We start from the raw sequence: 17,847 nt of genomic DNA on the forward strand, positions 1-17,847 counted from the left end.
AAAGAAGTATATGGAATGGCATCAAACACATGGAAACCACTTGTTTGATACTATTCCATTTATTCCGTTCCAGCCATTACTATGAGCCCGTCCTCCCCAATTAATGTGCCGCCTGCCGTCTGTGGCTTACACACAGGTGTTCGGTGCCCTAATCTATGGACTTCACATGAATGGGCAGTTGTGCAGCATGAGTTTTTCCCCACAAAAGGACTTTATTACAGACAGAAAGAGCCCTCCCAGACGATCCCGCAGGTGAAGAAGCCTGATGTGGAGGTCCTGGGCTCGCGTGGTTACACGTGGTCTGCAGTTGTGAGGCCGGTCAGATGTACTGCCAAATTCGCTACAACAATGTTAGAGGTGGCTTATGGTAAAGAACTGAACATCCAATTTTCTGGCAACAGCTCTGTTGGACATTCCGCAGTCAGCATGCCAATTGCACGCTCCCTCAAAACGTAAGACATCTGTGGAGTTGTGTTGTGTGACAATTGCACATTTTAGAGTAGCCTTTTATTGTCTCCAGCACAAGGTGCATCTGTGTAATGATCATGCTACTTAATCAGCTTCTTGATATGCCAAACCTGTCAGGCAGATGGATTATCTTGGCAAAGAAGAAATGCTCAACATTTGAGAAAAATTAAACATGTGATCAACACTTCACATGTTGCGTTTATATTTTTGTTCAACATAATTAACAAAGGTGGCTGCCTATTGATTCCATCTAACTTCCTTAAACAAGCACTATAACATGGAGATATGGCCGTACGGGAACACTAACCCTATAAAGGTGTGAAGTAATTTAACCTTTTGTTTTTTGAAAAGTATTTGTCGCTGATATGAAAACCTTACCGCAAACGATGAGTTTAACGTTCAGAACTAGCGTCGGGGCTCATAACAAACCTCCCCTGACCAGAATATACTATTATCAATAGGCGCTAAAGGTAGTAAGGGTCTATGAATAGGTTATTAACATGACCTCTATACAGTGGAACAAACTAAGCAATAGTGCTGTGTGTTGTGCATGTGTGTGACTGCCTGCCCTCGACCCCTTCAATGGACAGCTCTGCCAAAAGCCCGGCCACATTCCAGAGCTGAAGAGGTCCAGTGGGGATACTGGCATGAGCTCTGAGGATGACGACCAACGGGTGTTGGACTTGTTCAGAGGTCCAGCCTCCCACCATGCTTGGCTCCAGCTATGTGCATCCTCTCATGGAAGAAAAACATGCGTTCTCTTCCAATGGAAATTTGCATTTGACTCATCTAAACCATTCCCATAGGGAAGATAGGCTGACACTGATGAACATTTGTGTTTCTGAAAAATGGGAGCTTGTGTGAAATCACATGATAGGTATCAGCCACATTAATCTAGTATCAATAATTTGCCCGGCTACCCAAAATCCTTGCTCCGGCCAAACACTACACCCACGGACGTTAGTTTCTTCTCCGAGTCTGGATCGGGTACCTCCCTGAAGATTTTTTATAATGGAAATCCATTATAATAGAAACGATGATGGGTTGGGCCAGAGCAAGAACACATGAAAATTAGTCATGGGCTCTGATACTCTGACTGGTTAAAGATGATCCACTTGCTGATTTCTTTGTTTTGTACAACACCCCTCATTTTGAGGTGACCACAAACAACTTCAATGATGGCAGTCTGACTAATGTATCAAACGATAGAGCAGCAGAATAATTCAGTTTATCGAGTCATCAGGCAAATAGATAGCCTATATAATAACAGGCACACAAATGAAACAGTCGTTAAAAGACCCACGAATGAAGTAGAAAATAACTAGAAAGGAATAGTTGTCAAATCGTCATGCTCTCAAAGATGTTGGCGGGATAGTTATCCACGGGATATCGGTGCTGCTTCAAACAGTGTTGACTTGTGGTTCATATTTGATGAAGACTGAGAAATTACCAGTTGGCTTAACTTCTGCATAAAACCAAATTGTACTAAGGAGAACACAAATAAAGCAAATAAGAGACGAGACATTTTAATCTCAATGGTTTATGCCAGAGCAGTAAAAATTACAATTTCAAGGATTCTCATACAATATTTACTGCTGCTCTTATATTGCAGCATTTCATTGTGTGACATCAAAAGCAATTTGTTCTCATGCACCACTGCTCTGAAATGCCAACTGAGATAATTGAAGTTAGTCATTCGATGTTAGCCATATTTGTTCGGTAACATTGAAAATGTTGGCACTGAAGATTACAGTCATTGCGGTTGTATTGATTCATGTGTGGGCAGTAGCAGCAATTTCATTGCAGTGAAAATCTGCTCTACTCAATAAAGGGCAAATAGTTAACTGACAAAAGCTTTCTACAGCTCAAGGTCTCAGAGTAATATCCTGGCTGATGGTTACCTCATAGCTTGCAATGACCGTTTCTAATCTCATATGAAAATATATGTACTTAATTAGGGTCAGTTACTTCTTCTACACTGTCCATACTGTAATGTTATCACTACTAGGTTCGCCAAGTGAATTATCCTTCACAGAACAAGCACCATATATTCTGTCTGAATTAATCTACACCTAATGCACTCAACACGAGGAATAAATGACATCTTGCCAATTTAATGGTACTAAAAACTGTGATAAATGAAAAACATTAGTGAACTGGATGTCTTCCATGTAAACTTTTCCAATAAGCAGAAGATACACGAGAGGTGACAGCCAAAACATCTGCTACTGTACAGTAATGTGAGAAAACACTTTTCAAGGGGGAGATCCAAAGCGTAGGGCCAGTGAGTGACTTATTTTCATTGACAAAAAGATTTAGTTACGCAATGAATTTGATGTTTGGTGATATGCAAGGTCTTCTTTAAGGTTGGTTTTCACTGTGCAGTTAGCTAGCATGGCTGAGTGAGTGGATTAGGGAGGGGGTGAGTGGGAGCAGAGCGGGTCTTTTTACCCCCTCAGACGTCCGTCATCTCGTCCTCCATGTCATCCCCCTCCTCCTCCTCCTCCTCCTCGTCGTCCGACGTCAGATCCAACTCATCCATCTGAGACACACATTTTGGACACGAGCAGATGAACAGGTAGTTATCCCTGGGAAGAGAATAACGAAGTTACATAAGTCACATGGCTGCCTGTCTCGTTCTGGACAAAGATTGTCTTAGCGAGAGAGCAAAAGGAAGAATAAGGAATATAATACAGACTGATAAAATACATTTGCGTCAATCTGTGAGCTCCTCAAAAATAAATGCCATGATTCAACACTGTAAACATACTGCACAACACAATGTGGGTGTGAATAGGAAGAGGAAGTGAGACGCCCTACTCGCTGTTCTTTTCTGGTTCAATGAAAGTCAATGAACTAAGTAGAACAGACTCAGCTGCTATTGCATTGGTGTCCATGGGGGAGACAACCAGTTAAAGGTCTAATGCAGACATTTTAAACTCAATAGCAAATCATTTCTGGGTAACAACTAAGTACGTTACTGTGATTGTTATAAATTAAAACCGTTGAAAAGAAGCAAAAGAGCAATTTCTTAAGCAAGAATTTAGCTAGGACTGTCCGGGAGGGTCTGAGTTGGGAGGGGGAAACTGAAAACTAGCTCTTATTGGCAGAGGTTTAGAACTCTTTGTTATTGGTCTACTAACTAACCAATGTCACCAGGCAGGCCAAAACGCCATCCCACAAAAACAGGCTGAAATTTCCAAACGGCTCTTATACCAAAGGGGCATTATCATAATTTTAACATTTCACAGTATTATTCCAACTTCAGTGTGGGAATATACACTGCTCAAAAAAATAAAGGGAACACTTAAACAACACAATGTAACTCCAAGTCAATCACACTTCTGTGAAATCAAACTGTCCACTTAGGAAGCAACACTGATTGACAATACATTTCACATGCTGTTGTGCAAATGGAATAGACAAAAGGTGGAAATTATAGGCAATTAGCAAGACACCCCCAATAAAGGAATGGTTCTGCAGGTGGTGACCACAGACCACTTCTCAGTTCCTATGCTTCCTGGCTGATGTTTTGGTCACTTTTGAATGCTGGCGGTGCTTTCACTCTAGTGGTAGCATGAGACGGAGTCTACAACCCACACAAGTGGCTCAGGTAGTGCAGCTCATCCAGGATGGCACATCAATGCGAGCTGTGGCAAGAAGGTTTGCTGTGTCTGTCAGCGTAGTGTCCAGAGCATGGAGGCGCTACCAGGAGACAGGCCAGTACATCAGGAGACGTGGAGGAGGACGTAGGAGGGCAACAACCCAGCAGCAGGACCGCTACCTCCGCCTTTGTGCAAGGAGGAGCAGGTGGAGCACTGCCAGAGCCCTGCAAAATGACCTCCAGCAGGCCACAAATGTGCATGTGTCTGCTCAAACGGTCAGAAACAGACTCCATGAGGGTGGTATGAGGGCCCGACGTCCACAGGTGGGGGTTGTGCTTACAGCCCAACACCGTGCAGTACATTTGGCATTTGCCAGAGAACACCAAGATTGGCAAATTCGCCACTGTGCTCTTCACAGATGAAAGCAGGTTCACACTGAGTCTGGAGATGCCGTGGAGAACGTTCTGCTGCCTGCAACATCCTCCAGCATGACCGGTTTGGCGGTGGGTCAGTCATGGTGTGGGGTGGCATTTCTTTGGGGGGGCCGCACAGCCCTCATGTGCTCGCCAGAGGTAGCCTGACTGCCATTAGGTACTGAGATGAGATCCTCAGACCCCTTGTGAGACCATATGCTGGTGCGGTTGGCCCTGGGTTCCTCCTAATGCAAGACAATGCTAGACCTCATGTGGCTGGAGTGTGTCAGCAGTTCCTGCAAGAGGAAGGCATTGATGCTATGGACTGGCCCGCCCGTTCCCCAGACCTGAATCCAATTGAGCACATCTGGGACATCATGTCTCGCTCCATCCACCAACGCCACGTTGCACCACAGACTGTCCAGGAGTTGGCGGATGCTTTAGTCCAGGTCTGGGAGGAGATCCCTCAGGAGACCATCCGCCACCTCATCAGGAGCATGCCCAGGCGTTGTAGGGAGGTCATACAGGCACGTGGAGGCCACACACACTACTGAGCCTCATTTTGACTTGTTTTAAGGACATTACATCAAAGTTGGATCAGCCTGTAGTGTGGTTTTCCACTTTAATTTTGAGTGTGACTCCAAATCCAGACCTCCATGGGTTGATAAATTTGATTTACATTGATCATTTGTGTGATTTTGTTGTCAGCACATTCAACTATGTAAAGAAAAAAGTATTTAATAAGAATATTTCATTCATTCAGATCTAGGATGTGTTATTTTAGTGTTCCCTTTATTTTTTTGAGCAGTGTATAATACATGGCAAAAAGTACGTGGACACCTGCTCGTCGAACATCTTATTCCATAATCATGGACATTCATATGGAGTTGGTCCCCCCTTCGCTTCTATAACAGCCTCCACTCTTCTGGGAAGGCTTTAATGTTGGGCACTGATGTTGGGTGATGAGGCCTGGCTCGCAGTCGGCGTTCCAATTCATCCCAAAGGTGTTTGATGGGTTTGAGAGTCAAGTTCTTCCACACAGATCATTGTATGCTGTAGCATTAAGATTTCCCTTCAGGGGCCTAGCACGAACCATGAAAAACAGCCCCAGACGATTGTTCCTCCTCTACCAAACTTTACAGCTGGCACTATGCATTCGGGCAGGTAGTGTTCTCCTGGCATCCGCCAAATCCAGATTCGTCCGTCGGAATGCCAGATGGTGAAGTGTGATTCATCACTCTAGAGAACGCATTTCCACTGCTCCAGAGTCCAATAGGGATGAGCTTTACACCACTTACACCACTGGCATTGCGCATGGTGATCTTGGGCTTGTGTACGGCTGCTCGGCCATGGAAACCCCTTTCATGGCGCTCCCGACGAACAGTTCTTGTGCTGACGTTGCTTCCAGAGGCAGCTTGGAACTCAGTAGTGAGTGTTGCAACCGAGGACAGACGATTTTTACACGGAAAGTGCTTCAGCACTCGGTGGTCTCGTTCTGTGAGCTTGTGTGGCCTACCACTTTGCGGCTGTGCCGTTGTTGCTCCTCGACGTTTCCACTTCAAAATAATAGCACTTACAGTTGACCGGGGCAGCTCTAGCAGTGCAGAAATTTGACGGACTGACTTGTTGGAAAGGTGGCATCCTATGACGGTACCACATTGAAAGTCACTGAGCTCTCAGTAAGGCCATTCTACTGCCAATGTTTGTCTATGGATATTGCATGGCTGTGTGCTCGGTTTTATACACCTGTCAAAATTGACGAATCCACTCATTTGAAGGGGTGTATACATACTTTTGTATCTAAAGTGTATATAAAGCACAGGAAATGTTTGACTGCACTGGGCCTTTAAGTAGACTGGAATGGACCTTTTTTTTTTTTTCAACGGTAAACCGCCTGAGTGAACCATCTTAAATTATCCACCATCTTTGGTTCTCATTTTCTGAGAAAAGAGACCGAGACCAGTCTTTGTTCATGCTTCACTACCTTCAGTTTGTGGGAGTGGCAGATTTTCAAGGTGAAGTGCCTTTCAACAGGATACAGTGAATATGAATCCAAAATGGGTTCCCGCAGAGCAAACCAGCCCTGGTTTTAAGGGGGTAAAAATCAGTACCGGAGCGTAGGTAGGCACCGGAATAACCGCCAGACCCCCTTGGCTGTGCTGGCCCAGGACTGCCCCTTATTGCCTGGGAGGGTGGCCATTGATCATGACTGAACTAGGAACAGTTTGAGTCTGTCAAAAGGATTGGTACACAGGGGATTTCAGTTGTTTACCTCAGGATTTTGTGTCTGCTATGACGGCTCCTGTCACGCTGACAGCAGTCCAAGTAACTGATACCGATCTCCTGGAGATGTGAGGAAACAGAGTTTAACATGTTAGCAGATGAGGACATTCACATCAAAAGACCTCCCATTACAGTTACTATATAGGGATTAATTTACACAACAATGAATGACAGTTAGCCACTTCAAACTCCTGGAGTTATCGTTCAAGTTTTGTTACTTTATCTGGTTGTTTCATGTTTATTCAGCAGCAGGCGCCAAATCTCGTCACTATCCTGCCATGGTCATAAGAACGAAACTAAAGCGCACACATTTTTTGCCAGAATTTAATTGGCTGGCAAAACATTTCTCTGGCCCCTTCTGACGCTTCTGTAACGGGCAGATGCAAGCCTTCTCAATCAGCCTGATTGACAGCCTGACACAACCGCTCTAATCCTTAAAGTCTCAGACCCCTAATACCGGCTGACAACAGAGCAAGCCAGGATGTTCTGTCCCATCTATCCACGGCCAGAATTTATCGCCAGCCCCCCCTCCCCAGCATCCTCTTCTGACCTCTCCAGGGCTGATGTCACTTAGGGCACTGAGATGAAGCAAGAAGTTGTTGCTCGGGAAAGATGCCGCCGCATTCGGTATGCAGCTATGGTTACCTAGAGAGTAGACGAAATAATCAAACAATCAAACTTTTGACCAGTGAAATGTATTTGTAGTTCATTTAATTGATTCTGTATGTTGTGCGAGTTTGAGGATTCTGGGAGCTGGGGTTAGAAACCATCTGATAGTGACGACTCACATGCGCTTTGCAGTAGGAAGAGCCCGGAACCCTCGCAGTTCAGAAAGTCACCGGTCTCTGTGGAGACAAATCTAATTCAGCTCTGACCTCCATTGTCAGTAGAGGAGATTCATTCCATATTAGTAACGATTTAAAATATGCCTGAGTCAAGCCACCCCAATTCAGAGGCGCGTAGAGAAAGTATTATTTACGATCTATCATAAAATGTGAGCTGTACAAAGCCTCTGAAAAACTTTCTTGGTAATGTAGGTTTAGACTCAAATATATTTATCAGACAGTTTTCCGCAGTATTCCTCATAAACGGTACAGATGTCACAGGAAACAGCACTGTATTTGAGTGTAGGGAGGGAATTGTGACCTTTCTCGACATCCTTGTATAGTTGGTCAATGAAGGAATCCAATTGCTCCCTCTGCTGGCTAGTCAGCACCAAAGCATCACATGCATGAACCCATTGGCTGAGAGAACTAGATAACGAGACATAAGAAAACAATGTCAGCACTTTAAATTTAATGATATTCAGACTAATGGCACAGTGCATTATTTATGAGTTGGAGATTTAGAGATTAACCTTACCTGGTACCTATACCCTGTCCATTGGTCCCCACAAGGGAGAAGAGGGAACGAAATCCCTCAGGTGTAAACCACTGTAACATGCAAGGACACACACCTTATAGCATAAACTATCTGCATCATAATCACACACGTCCATAAGAAATTGTTCTATCAAAGACATTATTTTACAGTCTTGTCTACTGGGAGCGAAGAAGTAGCCAAGTATCAGCTCGAAAAAACGATGTACAGTCGTGGCCAAAAATTTTGAGAATGACACAAATATACATTTTCCACAAAGTCTGCTGCCTCAGTTTGTATGATGGCAATTTGCATATACTCCAGAATGTTATGAAGAGTGATCAGATGAATTGCAATTAACTGCAGTCCCTCTTTGCCATGCAAATGAACTGAATCACCAGCTGACATGTCAGTGATTCTCTCGTTAACACAGGTGTGAGTGTTGACGAGGACAAGGCTGGAGATCACTCTGTCATTCTGATTGAGTTTGAATAACAGACTGGAAGCTTCAAAAGGAGGGTGGTGCTTGGAATTATTGTTCTTCCTCTGTCAGCCATGGTTACCTGCAAGGAAACATGTGCCGTAATCATTGCTTTGCACAAAAAGGGCTTCACAGGCAAGGATATTGCACATAAATCAACCATTTATCGGATCACCAAGAACTTCAAGGAGAGCGTTTCAATTGTTGTTAAGGCTTCAGGGCGTCCAAGAAATTCCAGCAAGCACCAGGACCGTCTCCTAAAGTTGATTCAGCTGCGGGATCGGGGCACCACCAGCACAGAGCTTGCTCAGGAATGGCAGTAGGCAGGTGTGAGTGCATCTGCACGCATAGTGAGGCGAAGACTTTTGGAGGATGGCCTGGTGTCAAGAAGGGCAGCAAAGAAGCCACTTCTCTCCAGGAAAAACATCAGGGACAGACTGATATTCTGCAAAAGGTACAGGGATTGGACTGCTGAGGACTGGGGTAAAGTCATTTTCTCTGATGAATCCCCTTTCCGATTGTTTGGGGCATCCGGAAAAAAGCTTGTCCGGAGAAGACAAGGTGAGCGCTACCATCAGTCCTGTGTCATGCCAACAGTAAAGCATCCTGAGACCATCCAAGAATACATCCAAGAATACAGCCATGAATAAAGAATGGTACCAACACATCCTCTGAGAGCAACTTCTCCCAACCATCCAGGAACAGTTTGGTGACGAACAATGCCTTTTCCAGCATGATGGAGCACCTTGCCATAAGGCAAAACTGATAACTAAGTGGCTCAGGGAACAAAACATCGATATTTTGGGTCCATGGCCAGGAAACTCCCCAGACCTTAATCCCATTGAGAACGTGTGGTCAATCCTCAAGAGGCAGGTGAACAAACAAAACCCCACAAATTCTGACAAACTCCAAGCATTGATTATGCAAGAATGGGCTGCCATCAGTCAGGATGTGGCCCAGAAGTTAATTGACAGCATGCCAGGGCAGATTGCAGAGGTCTTGAAAAAGAAGGGTCTACACTGCAAATATTGACTCTGCATCAACTTCATTTTATTGTCAATAAAAGCCTTTTGACACTTATGAAATGCTTGTAATTATACTTCAGTATTCAATAGTAACATCTGACAAAAATATCTAAAGACACTGAGGCAGCAGACTTTGAAAATGTATATTTGTGTCATTCTCAAAACTTTTGGCCACGACTTTGTGTCTATAAATAAATTGGTCGTGAAAGGGGAAATGGTGCCACACTCACCCGATTGAGATGATCGTCGTAAAGTGCCGTTGTAAACAGGGTTCGTAGTACGGTCAACTGCCCCTACAAACCCAATACAATATGTCAAAATGAAGGTAACAGTCTATAAGTAACCGTTTTGAAATCTATTCCAATGGTGACTCAAAGCTAATATTGACCACATTTTTTTAAACCAAATTTGAAGCTCAAACCTGGTCTCCTCAATTCTTCTCAAAGCACATTGGAGGAGTGTTCCAAGGTCCTTTCCTCAGACCTCCTCCAATGAGCCTTAAGGGGAATTTAGGAAACAAGGATGGGGGAAGCAAGGATTTAACATCTTGTAGCTAACATTTTTAGACAGCCATTATCTCCATGCTTACCTGGAACTTCTCTCCCAGCAGCTTATGTGCAATCTCCTCCTCCTCGTTGGCCGCACGGCTGCAGAATTGAGAGAACAACTTCTGCCAGTGCCCTTTGTCTTGGGCCTGCATGACACAAATGATTCAAACATTATTATTATGTTTGAGAAATACATATTATGCACAGGTATGCAAAGAATATAGGATTATTATAGCAAGCTGACAGGTGAAATGCTTCTCCAGGCATTGTGAAGATCTTTCAATCTCCAAAAACCTTAATCTCAAACTAACATTCACTACAAAGACAGAATGCAAATACAAAGTGCAACCCACTTTGGAATTGGAGAAGCTCAACAACAAAAAAGTCAGAGGCAGGAGGCAGAGGAGGCTCACCTGTTTGACAGTGGCCACCATCCTGGCCATGAGCATGATGCTGGAGGTCTCAGGAGGGTAGTGCATGCTCCTAGGGGACAGATAAGGGACAATGTCAGTTCATACTGCAGCAATCACAGACAAAATATTACTGGGGCTGGATCTGAAAACGTTACTGGCTGTCAAATCCTTGCTTTCTCGTCCTCGTTTACTCAAATCTAATTGAAAGCGGAGTTGCAAGGGAGGGTGCTTTGAGAGGGAGGTGAGGAATTAGAGGAAATGAGGAAGCAAGGATTTGACAGCTAGTAAAAATGTTAAATCCAGCCCAAGAAAAATATGGGCCCCATCTAGTGGTATTCAATTAAACAGAAAATCCATATCTCACCTCCAGGCATCCTTTAGTTTGCTGATGGGGTGGTTTGGGTCCTCTTGGGAGGAGCCTAGGCACAGGGCCCGATGGTACTGGTCTGCTGCAGCCTGCCGACACTCGTTGCTACAGTACATCACCTGCAAGGGGAAACAAAGTCTCACTGAAACCCAAAGCGAGACACTGGACTAGATTGGAGGAAGGAGCTACAGTACATCAACACATCTCCATGTGGTTGTCAGACAGGCATTGGGTAGGTGCATCTCATTTATCTTATTTAAGTGGCTTCTAATCCTTCATCTTTACTGATCTGAAAACACAGGCTAAGTAGGAATCTTCCATATTGCTTTCCACTACAATGTATTTATTTATTTGTATTTTTAAGGGGGTAGATCAGTTTGAATATTGAAGATTAATAGAACCCACAATCTATGTAATTGTCATCATAATTTCCAATCCCCCATATGTTTTATTATTTTCCCATAACCCCACTCCCCTAATTGAGGTAAACTAATGGACAACAATACTTAGGCCTCTACTTAAAGCTTATACATAAAATATACAGTCACAGAATATTTGACATTAGTTATCTTTTTTTGTCTCAACTTCTGTTACCCTCAAATCCTCCCATCAATCTCATTCCAAAATATTTTTCAACTCTTCTGTAATGTTTCACAAAAGTTCTGAACCTTTCTATTCTGATAGAAAGAAATTAAAGATTAAAATTTTTACTAAGAGTATTATTAGATTGATCGATTGACTATGGCTTTTCAAGTCACCCAGCAGTGCTATTTGCAGTGCAATCTCCAGGTAAATATTGTAAATCTTAAGCCATTTCTGAACCTGTGACCAAAAACAAGCTACATGTGGACAGTACCAAAACAAGTGATCTAATGATTCTGTATCTTCACAGCAAAATATACAGAGCTGGGATGGATGTTTCCCCCATATACAATTCTAATGGTTGCAAGAATTTAGCAAAATCATTTAAATGGGAAAGCTATACGTTTTTAATCCATCAGTTCATAAACCATGTACCATGGAATCGGCACATCGAAAATCTCTTCCCAACTATTTTTGCAACCTTTATGGCGCAGCTGTTCATTTTTTGATCCTTAAATTAAACTGGTATATTTATTTTTTCTTTAACCAATTTTGGTCTAATGTAGGGCCGACAGACAAGTTCCTTACTTTCTCCCCCTTCCCGCGGTAATGCTGCAATCAGTTGGCTGTAATTTTGAATAGAGCAGACATTTCCATTTATTTTTGTTTGCTGTATGTGTGACATAACTCCCTCAGCTGCATTTATGATATCATTAACAAAGATTATTAAACAATTTTTCCCAAAATATATATATTTTTTTGTATCAATTAGTATAGGAGTTTAACCATAATATTTGTTGTAATATTTGTTGCGTCTTTTATGGTGGATTAACCTGAAATTGCAACCAGCTTTCCATGGCTTGTTTAAAAAATAGGGATATTCTAGAGATTATTTAATTTTCAAATAACCGAAAGTGTTGTAAACTGAATAAAGGGAAAAAAGTTTTTTTACGAACACGGGATGAGCTATTCTTACTAATCTGCTGGAAAACCAGTTCGGATTGAAGTACAACTTTTGTATGACTGAAGCCTTTAGTGAAAGGTTCAATGCCTTAATATTTAAATTTCAGCCCTCTGAATTCATATTAATTATATAAATAGGCACGTTTCATTTTGTCTGGCTTGCCGTTCAAAATAAAGTAGAATATTCTTTGCTCATATCATTTAAAAAACAAGTTGTTCAGTGTAGCCAGGGCCATAAGTCTCTGCCTGGCCGGTTCCCCTCTCTCCACTGGGATTCTCTGCCTCTAACCCTATTACAGGGGCTGAGTCACTGGCTTACTGGTGCTCTTTCATGCCGTCCCTAGGAGGGGTGCGTCACTTGAGTGGGTTGAGTTACTGACATGATCTTCCTGTCTGGGTTGGCACCCCCCCTTGGTTTGTGCTGTGGTGGAGATCTTTGTGGGCTATACTCGGCCTTTTCTCAGGATTGTTAGTTGGTGGTTGAAGATATCCCTCTAGTGGTGCGGGGGCTGTGCTTTGGCAAAGTGGGTGGGGTTATATCCTTCCTGTTTTGCCCTGTCCGGGGGTATCATCGGATGGGGCCACAGTGTCTCCTGACCCCTCCTGTCTCAGCCTCCAGTATTTATGCTGCAGTAGTTTATGTGTCGGGGGGCTAGGGTCAGTTGGTTATATCTGGAGTACTTCTCCTGTCTTATCCGGTGTCCTGTGTGAATTTAAGTATGCTCTCTCTAATTCTCTCTTTCTGTCTCTCGGAGGACCTGAGCCCTAGGACCATGCGTCAGGACTACCGGACATGATGACTCCTTGCTGTCCCCAGTCCACCTGGCCTTGCTGCTGTTCCAGTTTCAACTGTTCTGCCTGCGGCTATGGACCTGCTGTTTTCAACTCTCTAGAGACCGCAGGAGCGGTAGAGATACTCTTAATGATCGGCTATGAAAAGCCAACTGACATTTACTCCTGAGGTGCTGACTTGCTACACCCTCGATAACTACTGTGATTATTATTATTTGACCATGCTGGTCATTTATGAACATTTGAACATCTTGGCCATGTTCTGTTATAATCTCCACCCGGCACAGCCAGAAGAGGACTGGCCACCCCTCATAGCCTGGTTCCTCTCTAGGTTTCTTCCTAGGTTTTGGCCTTTCTAGGGAGTTTTTCCTAGCCACCGTGCTTCTACACCTGCATTGCTTGCTGTTTGGGGTTTTAGGCTGGGTTTCTGTACAGCACTTCGAGATATTAACTGATGTACGAAGGGCTATATAAAATAAACTTGATTTGATTTGATAAGTAAATATGTAAACTGGGATATGACTAAATAATTAATCAGGGTGATTTTTCCACAAATAGACAGGTATTTACCTTTTCATGGCGCAATATATATATAATTTTGCTAACTTTCTATTAAAATGTATTGTGGTGAGAGTTTCTCTCTAGTGGACAACATTGTTTCACTCCTCTTGACAGTTTAATACTTTCTGAGAAATAGCCATTATTTACTCTTTTACAACTGGAGTTACTATACATAACTTTAATCCATTGTATAAGAGATCCTCCAAAATTAAAATAGTCCATTTATATATAAATCCTAGTCGTACTTTTCAAAATGAACACTAGGCCCGGTTTCCCCGATTTTTCATAGTGTTCCATTGTTTCCAGTACTTCTCTTATACTATCTCCTATGTATCGTCCATGTAAAAAAAACTTGTCTGACAATACTTTTTTAAATTCTATGCATTTTGCTAGAATTTTTGCATCACAATAGTGAAGTGTAAGGGGCCTCCAGTTTTTTAGGTGGGCTGGATTTACCACCTGGGTCCTGTTTCAGTAATAGTAAAATCAGACCTTCTTGCTGACTATTCAATAGTCTACCATTTTTATAGAAGTGATCAAAACATGCTAATAATGGAAAAAGGTTTGATGTACCTCAACTGGTATGCCATCCAGCCCTGGAGTTTTACTGGACTTAAAGGCTTTAAATGCATCAAGAAGTTCCTCCTCTGTAATTTGGCCTTCACATGAGTCTTTCTGTACATCTTAATTTTACGCTATTAATAGAAAAAACATCCTTACAATTAAACTTCAATTTGCGAAGATGCAGGAGACAAATGAAAATATATGCTAAAAGTACTTTGCTTCCACTTTCAAAAATTGGTTACAATGTGTTTTTAGATCAGTACTGTCCAGTCCTTAATTGGCAGTGCAGATGAGGAGGACTTGTGAGAGGCACACACCTGGCATTGTGGGCAAGCTTGGTGCAGCTCTGGATGCACTTTGCACAGCTCGGGGTGGGGTAGACTGAGGTCAGGGATGCCACTGAGTCTACGGGCATTATCCTCGGCCGTCTCCAGAGCACGCAAGCAGAACTCACAGGCTGGAGAAGAGACAGGGATGGATGATAAATGAGAGAACTAAGGGTCATATCACTAAATATGAAAGACCATTCAAAAGACTCAAAATGTGAGGTTTTCCCCTTGGCCTATGTTCATCTAAAAAGCAAAGCATGCTGGAACATTTTGACCCACAATTTTAGGAACATAAAACGAGGATGTGTTCAGTCTGTCAATCACCTAAATCTTGAACCTGTAACACCTCACCTTTGTACTTGTACAGGGAATTCCACAAGAACTGGGCAGAGACAAGAGGGCGCTCAATAAAAATGGTGTCTCCTTTCTTGATGGCCTTCTTGGAAAATAATCCCTTGCCCTAAAAATAAAACCAAATGTTTAGATATAAAAAGCAATGTCAATTTCAGTAATATGCACCTGCCCATACTTTATCCACACAAAGTGTATCCTATTGACTCAGAACAGGCTAGCCTTTGAACTTTATTAGCCCCCCAAAAGGTATCTCTGTGCATACCTAGATAGTTAACGTGTCAAGATGCTAGTTGTTTAACTAGACAAAAGCTTAGCTAGCTTTAAAATGAATCAGATAGCAATCCATGTGGCATGAAGGTGGTGACTGTACTATGTGGTGAATGTAATTTGCTAGCTAACTACAATAAGCCATTGTAACAGTATACCTTCCCGTCCCTCTCCTCGCCCCTACATGCTCGTACCAGTGACCCTCTGTACACATCTACAACAGCCACCCTCGAAGCATCGTTACCCATCGCTCCACAAAAGCCGCGACCCTTGCAGAGCAAGAGGAACAACTACTTCAAGGGCTCAGAGCGAGTGACGTCACCGATTGAAACGCTACTGGCGCGCACCCCGCTAACTAGCTAGCCATTTCACATCGGTTACACCATGATGAATCTAAAACATTAACACAGATAGCAAGTAACTACGTAGCTACAGCCAGCCAGAAAACGTCAACAAAATGCCAAAAAATGCTGTCTCGCGAATAATTTTTTGATTTGCCCAGCTAGTCCACACAGACCGACAGCATGCGTGTCAATGAATTTGGTGCTAGATCCGAGAAACTTGAAATTAGCCTTTTCAAAATAATCATTGTCTGCACATTACCTTAATCTTGTCAATAAATCGGACTTCCACACAACTGCTAACTTTAGTGGGGTCGACGCAGAGAGAAAACATGTCATCTTGGGGGGCAGCCATCTTCAAAACAACCTTCGCCCTTTCAACTCTGACGTTTTTAGAAGCGTCTACCCGTAGGCATTTAGTGGCCTCTAGCGGTTGATTTAGGTAGTGTTTTTCTAGTAAACAGATTGACTAAAATTAGTGCCCTGCAAAATTCTGACATGATTTTATCTTCGATGAAATGTAATGAATTATATCATGAACGCCAAACTTTTTTCCAATATTTTACAGCACCCTCATTGTCACGCAAAGGTAGATGGCTCACTGTCACACATACATGCATTTGACAGAAGACAAATAAAAGTTCATATATTTTACCATATTACTAAACATTTTGACATGCCATTGAATCATAGATAACATTTAGTACATTTTGAGTAGCAGAAAATACATAGAATAGAATCCTTAATTGAAACAATAAAGCGGTCACCCTACCTCTGATTTGGTTAAAAGCTGAGTGATGATGGGTCTGGAAAAATGTCTCCACTTTCAAAATCATAGACAGAGCTATTGATGCAAGGACTGACCATCCATGATATAACAATTATAGTTTTAATCATGTTGAGGCTACACAGTATTTGTTTACATTTACATTGTTTACAAACATTGGAGTAAAACAATCTTATATTTTGGGTTCTGATGGGGTACAGTTGAACTAAACTAATGAGGCATTTATAAGTTATATTCTTCAAGAATTAATGGATATATATAATTAAGTTAAGTCCAAAAATGGATGTAGCAACTAAGTATTCCAGTTTTAAATATGTACAGGAGGTAATGGATAGCACATTGGTTAGTACAATATATTCTGGTAATAATGTTATATACACACAAAAACATTTTACTGTGCAATATAACTGTGCACCAGTTATTTAACTTCTTCAAACAGTCAATACTGTATTGTACCCTTTCTCATTCAATTATCATCGGGAAAGGAATGTACAAAAATCTAAAAACGTAGAATAGAAAACTTTATTTTTTAGCAACCATGGTCCACAAACCGACTTCCTCTAGAATGTCCTAGAATGGCCCTAGTCAAGAAACATACCTAGGCTGCATCCCGATTCTCCACCCTTCTCCCCAAGTGTGCACTTGCACATTCCCCATCATAGTGGTGGAATCTTACTCCAGCCAACGCTTACACCAATCCAATGCTTTTAAATCCATGATGGTGCACACCTCGGGAGGAGGGTGGAGAACTGGGATTCAACCATAGCCTGTGGTACAGGGTGTAGAGGCTAGGGGCCGTTGCTGGACAGGGCCCTCTTTGTACTCTTTACATCAGACTCAAGTAGCCTACAGAGTAGCCTAGCCTGCTCTTTCACATTACACAATGCTTTCATAAAGTATTCACACCCCTAGACTATTTCCAACATTTTGTTATGTTACAGCCTGAATTTAAAATGGATTAAATTGAGATTATGTTTACAGACAATATATTTTGAATGAAATAGAACAGTAGAATGGAGATGATTACAGGATGGCCATCTTTTGATATACAGTGACTTCAGAAAGTATTCACACCCCTTGACTTTTTCCACATTTTGTGTCACTGGCCGACACACAATACCCCATAACGTCAATGTGGAATGTTTTTAGATTTTTAAAAGCAAATTCATTAAAAATGAAAAGCTGAAATGTCTTGAGTCAATAAGTATTCAACCCCTTTGTTATGGCAAGCCTAAATAAGTTCAGGAGAAAATATTTGCAAAACAAGTTACATAATAAAGTTGCATTGACTCACTCTGTGTGCAAGAATAGTGTTTAACATGATTTTTGAATGACTACCTCCTCT

At 42.3% G+C, this 17,847-nt stretch overlaps 1 protein-coding gene across 1 annotated transcript; it reads right to left on the minus strand.

The window, feature by feature from the left end:
• Positions 1 to 1,978: 1,978 nt before the first annotated feature.
• Positions 1,979 to 16,082, minus strand: LOC120044437 (SET and MYND domain-containing protein 5-like). Its single transcript, XM_038989088.1, has 13 exons — positions 15,978 to 16,082; positions 15,105 to 15,213; positions 14,742 to 14,881; positions 10,960 to 11,081; positions 10,596 to 10,665; positions 10,224 to 10,328; positions 9,865 to 9,927; positions 8,132 to 8,202; positions 7,916 to 8,022; positions 7,558 to 7,614; positions 7,320 to 7,414; positions 6,759 to 6,829; positions 1,979 to 3,056 (listed from the first exon to the last, which is right to left on the minus strand). The coding sequence occupies exons 1-13, from the start codon at positions 16,068 to 16,070 to the stop codon at positions 2,924 to 2,926; spliced, it is 1,236 nt and encodes a 411-aa protein (XP_038845016.1). The 5' UTR covers positions 16,071 to 16,082; the 3' UTR covers positions 1,979 to 2,923.
• Between the last annotated feature and the right edge of the window lie 1,765 nt (positions 16,083 to 17,847).

The sequence above is a fragment of the Salvelinus namaycush genome, chromosome 3 (assembly GCF_016432855.1).
Source record: "Salvelinus namaycush isolate Seneca chromosome 3, SaNama_1.0, whole genome shotgun sequence".
Classification (NCBI taxonomy): Eukaryota; Metazoa; Chordata; class Actinopteri; order Salmoniformes; family Salmonidae; genus Salvelinus; species Salvelinus namaycush.

Bases quoted from the DNA above. Each gene is read 5' to 3' on its own strand.
- LOC120044437 (XM_038989088.1), bottom strand. From the start codon at position 16,070: ATGGCTGCCCCCCAAGATGACATGTTTTCTCTCTGCGTCGACCCCACT. The intron at 9,928-10,223 runs GTAAGCATGGAG...TTGGGTTTGTAG, and splicing joins TGCTGGGAGAGAAGTTCCAG to GGGCAGTTGACCGTACTACG. The intron at 8,203-9,864 runs GTGAGTGTGGCA...TGCATGTTACAG, and splicing joins ACGACGATCATCTCAATCGG to TGGTTTACACCTGAGGGATT.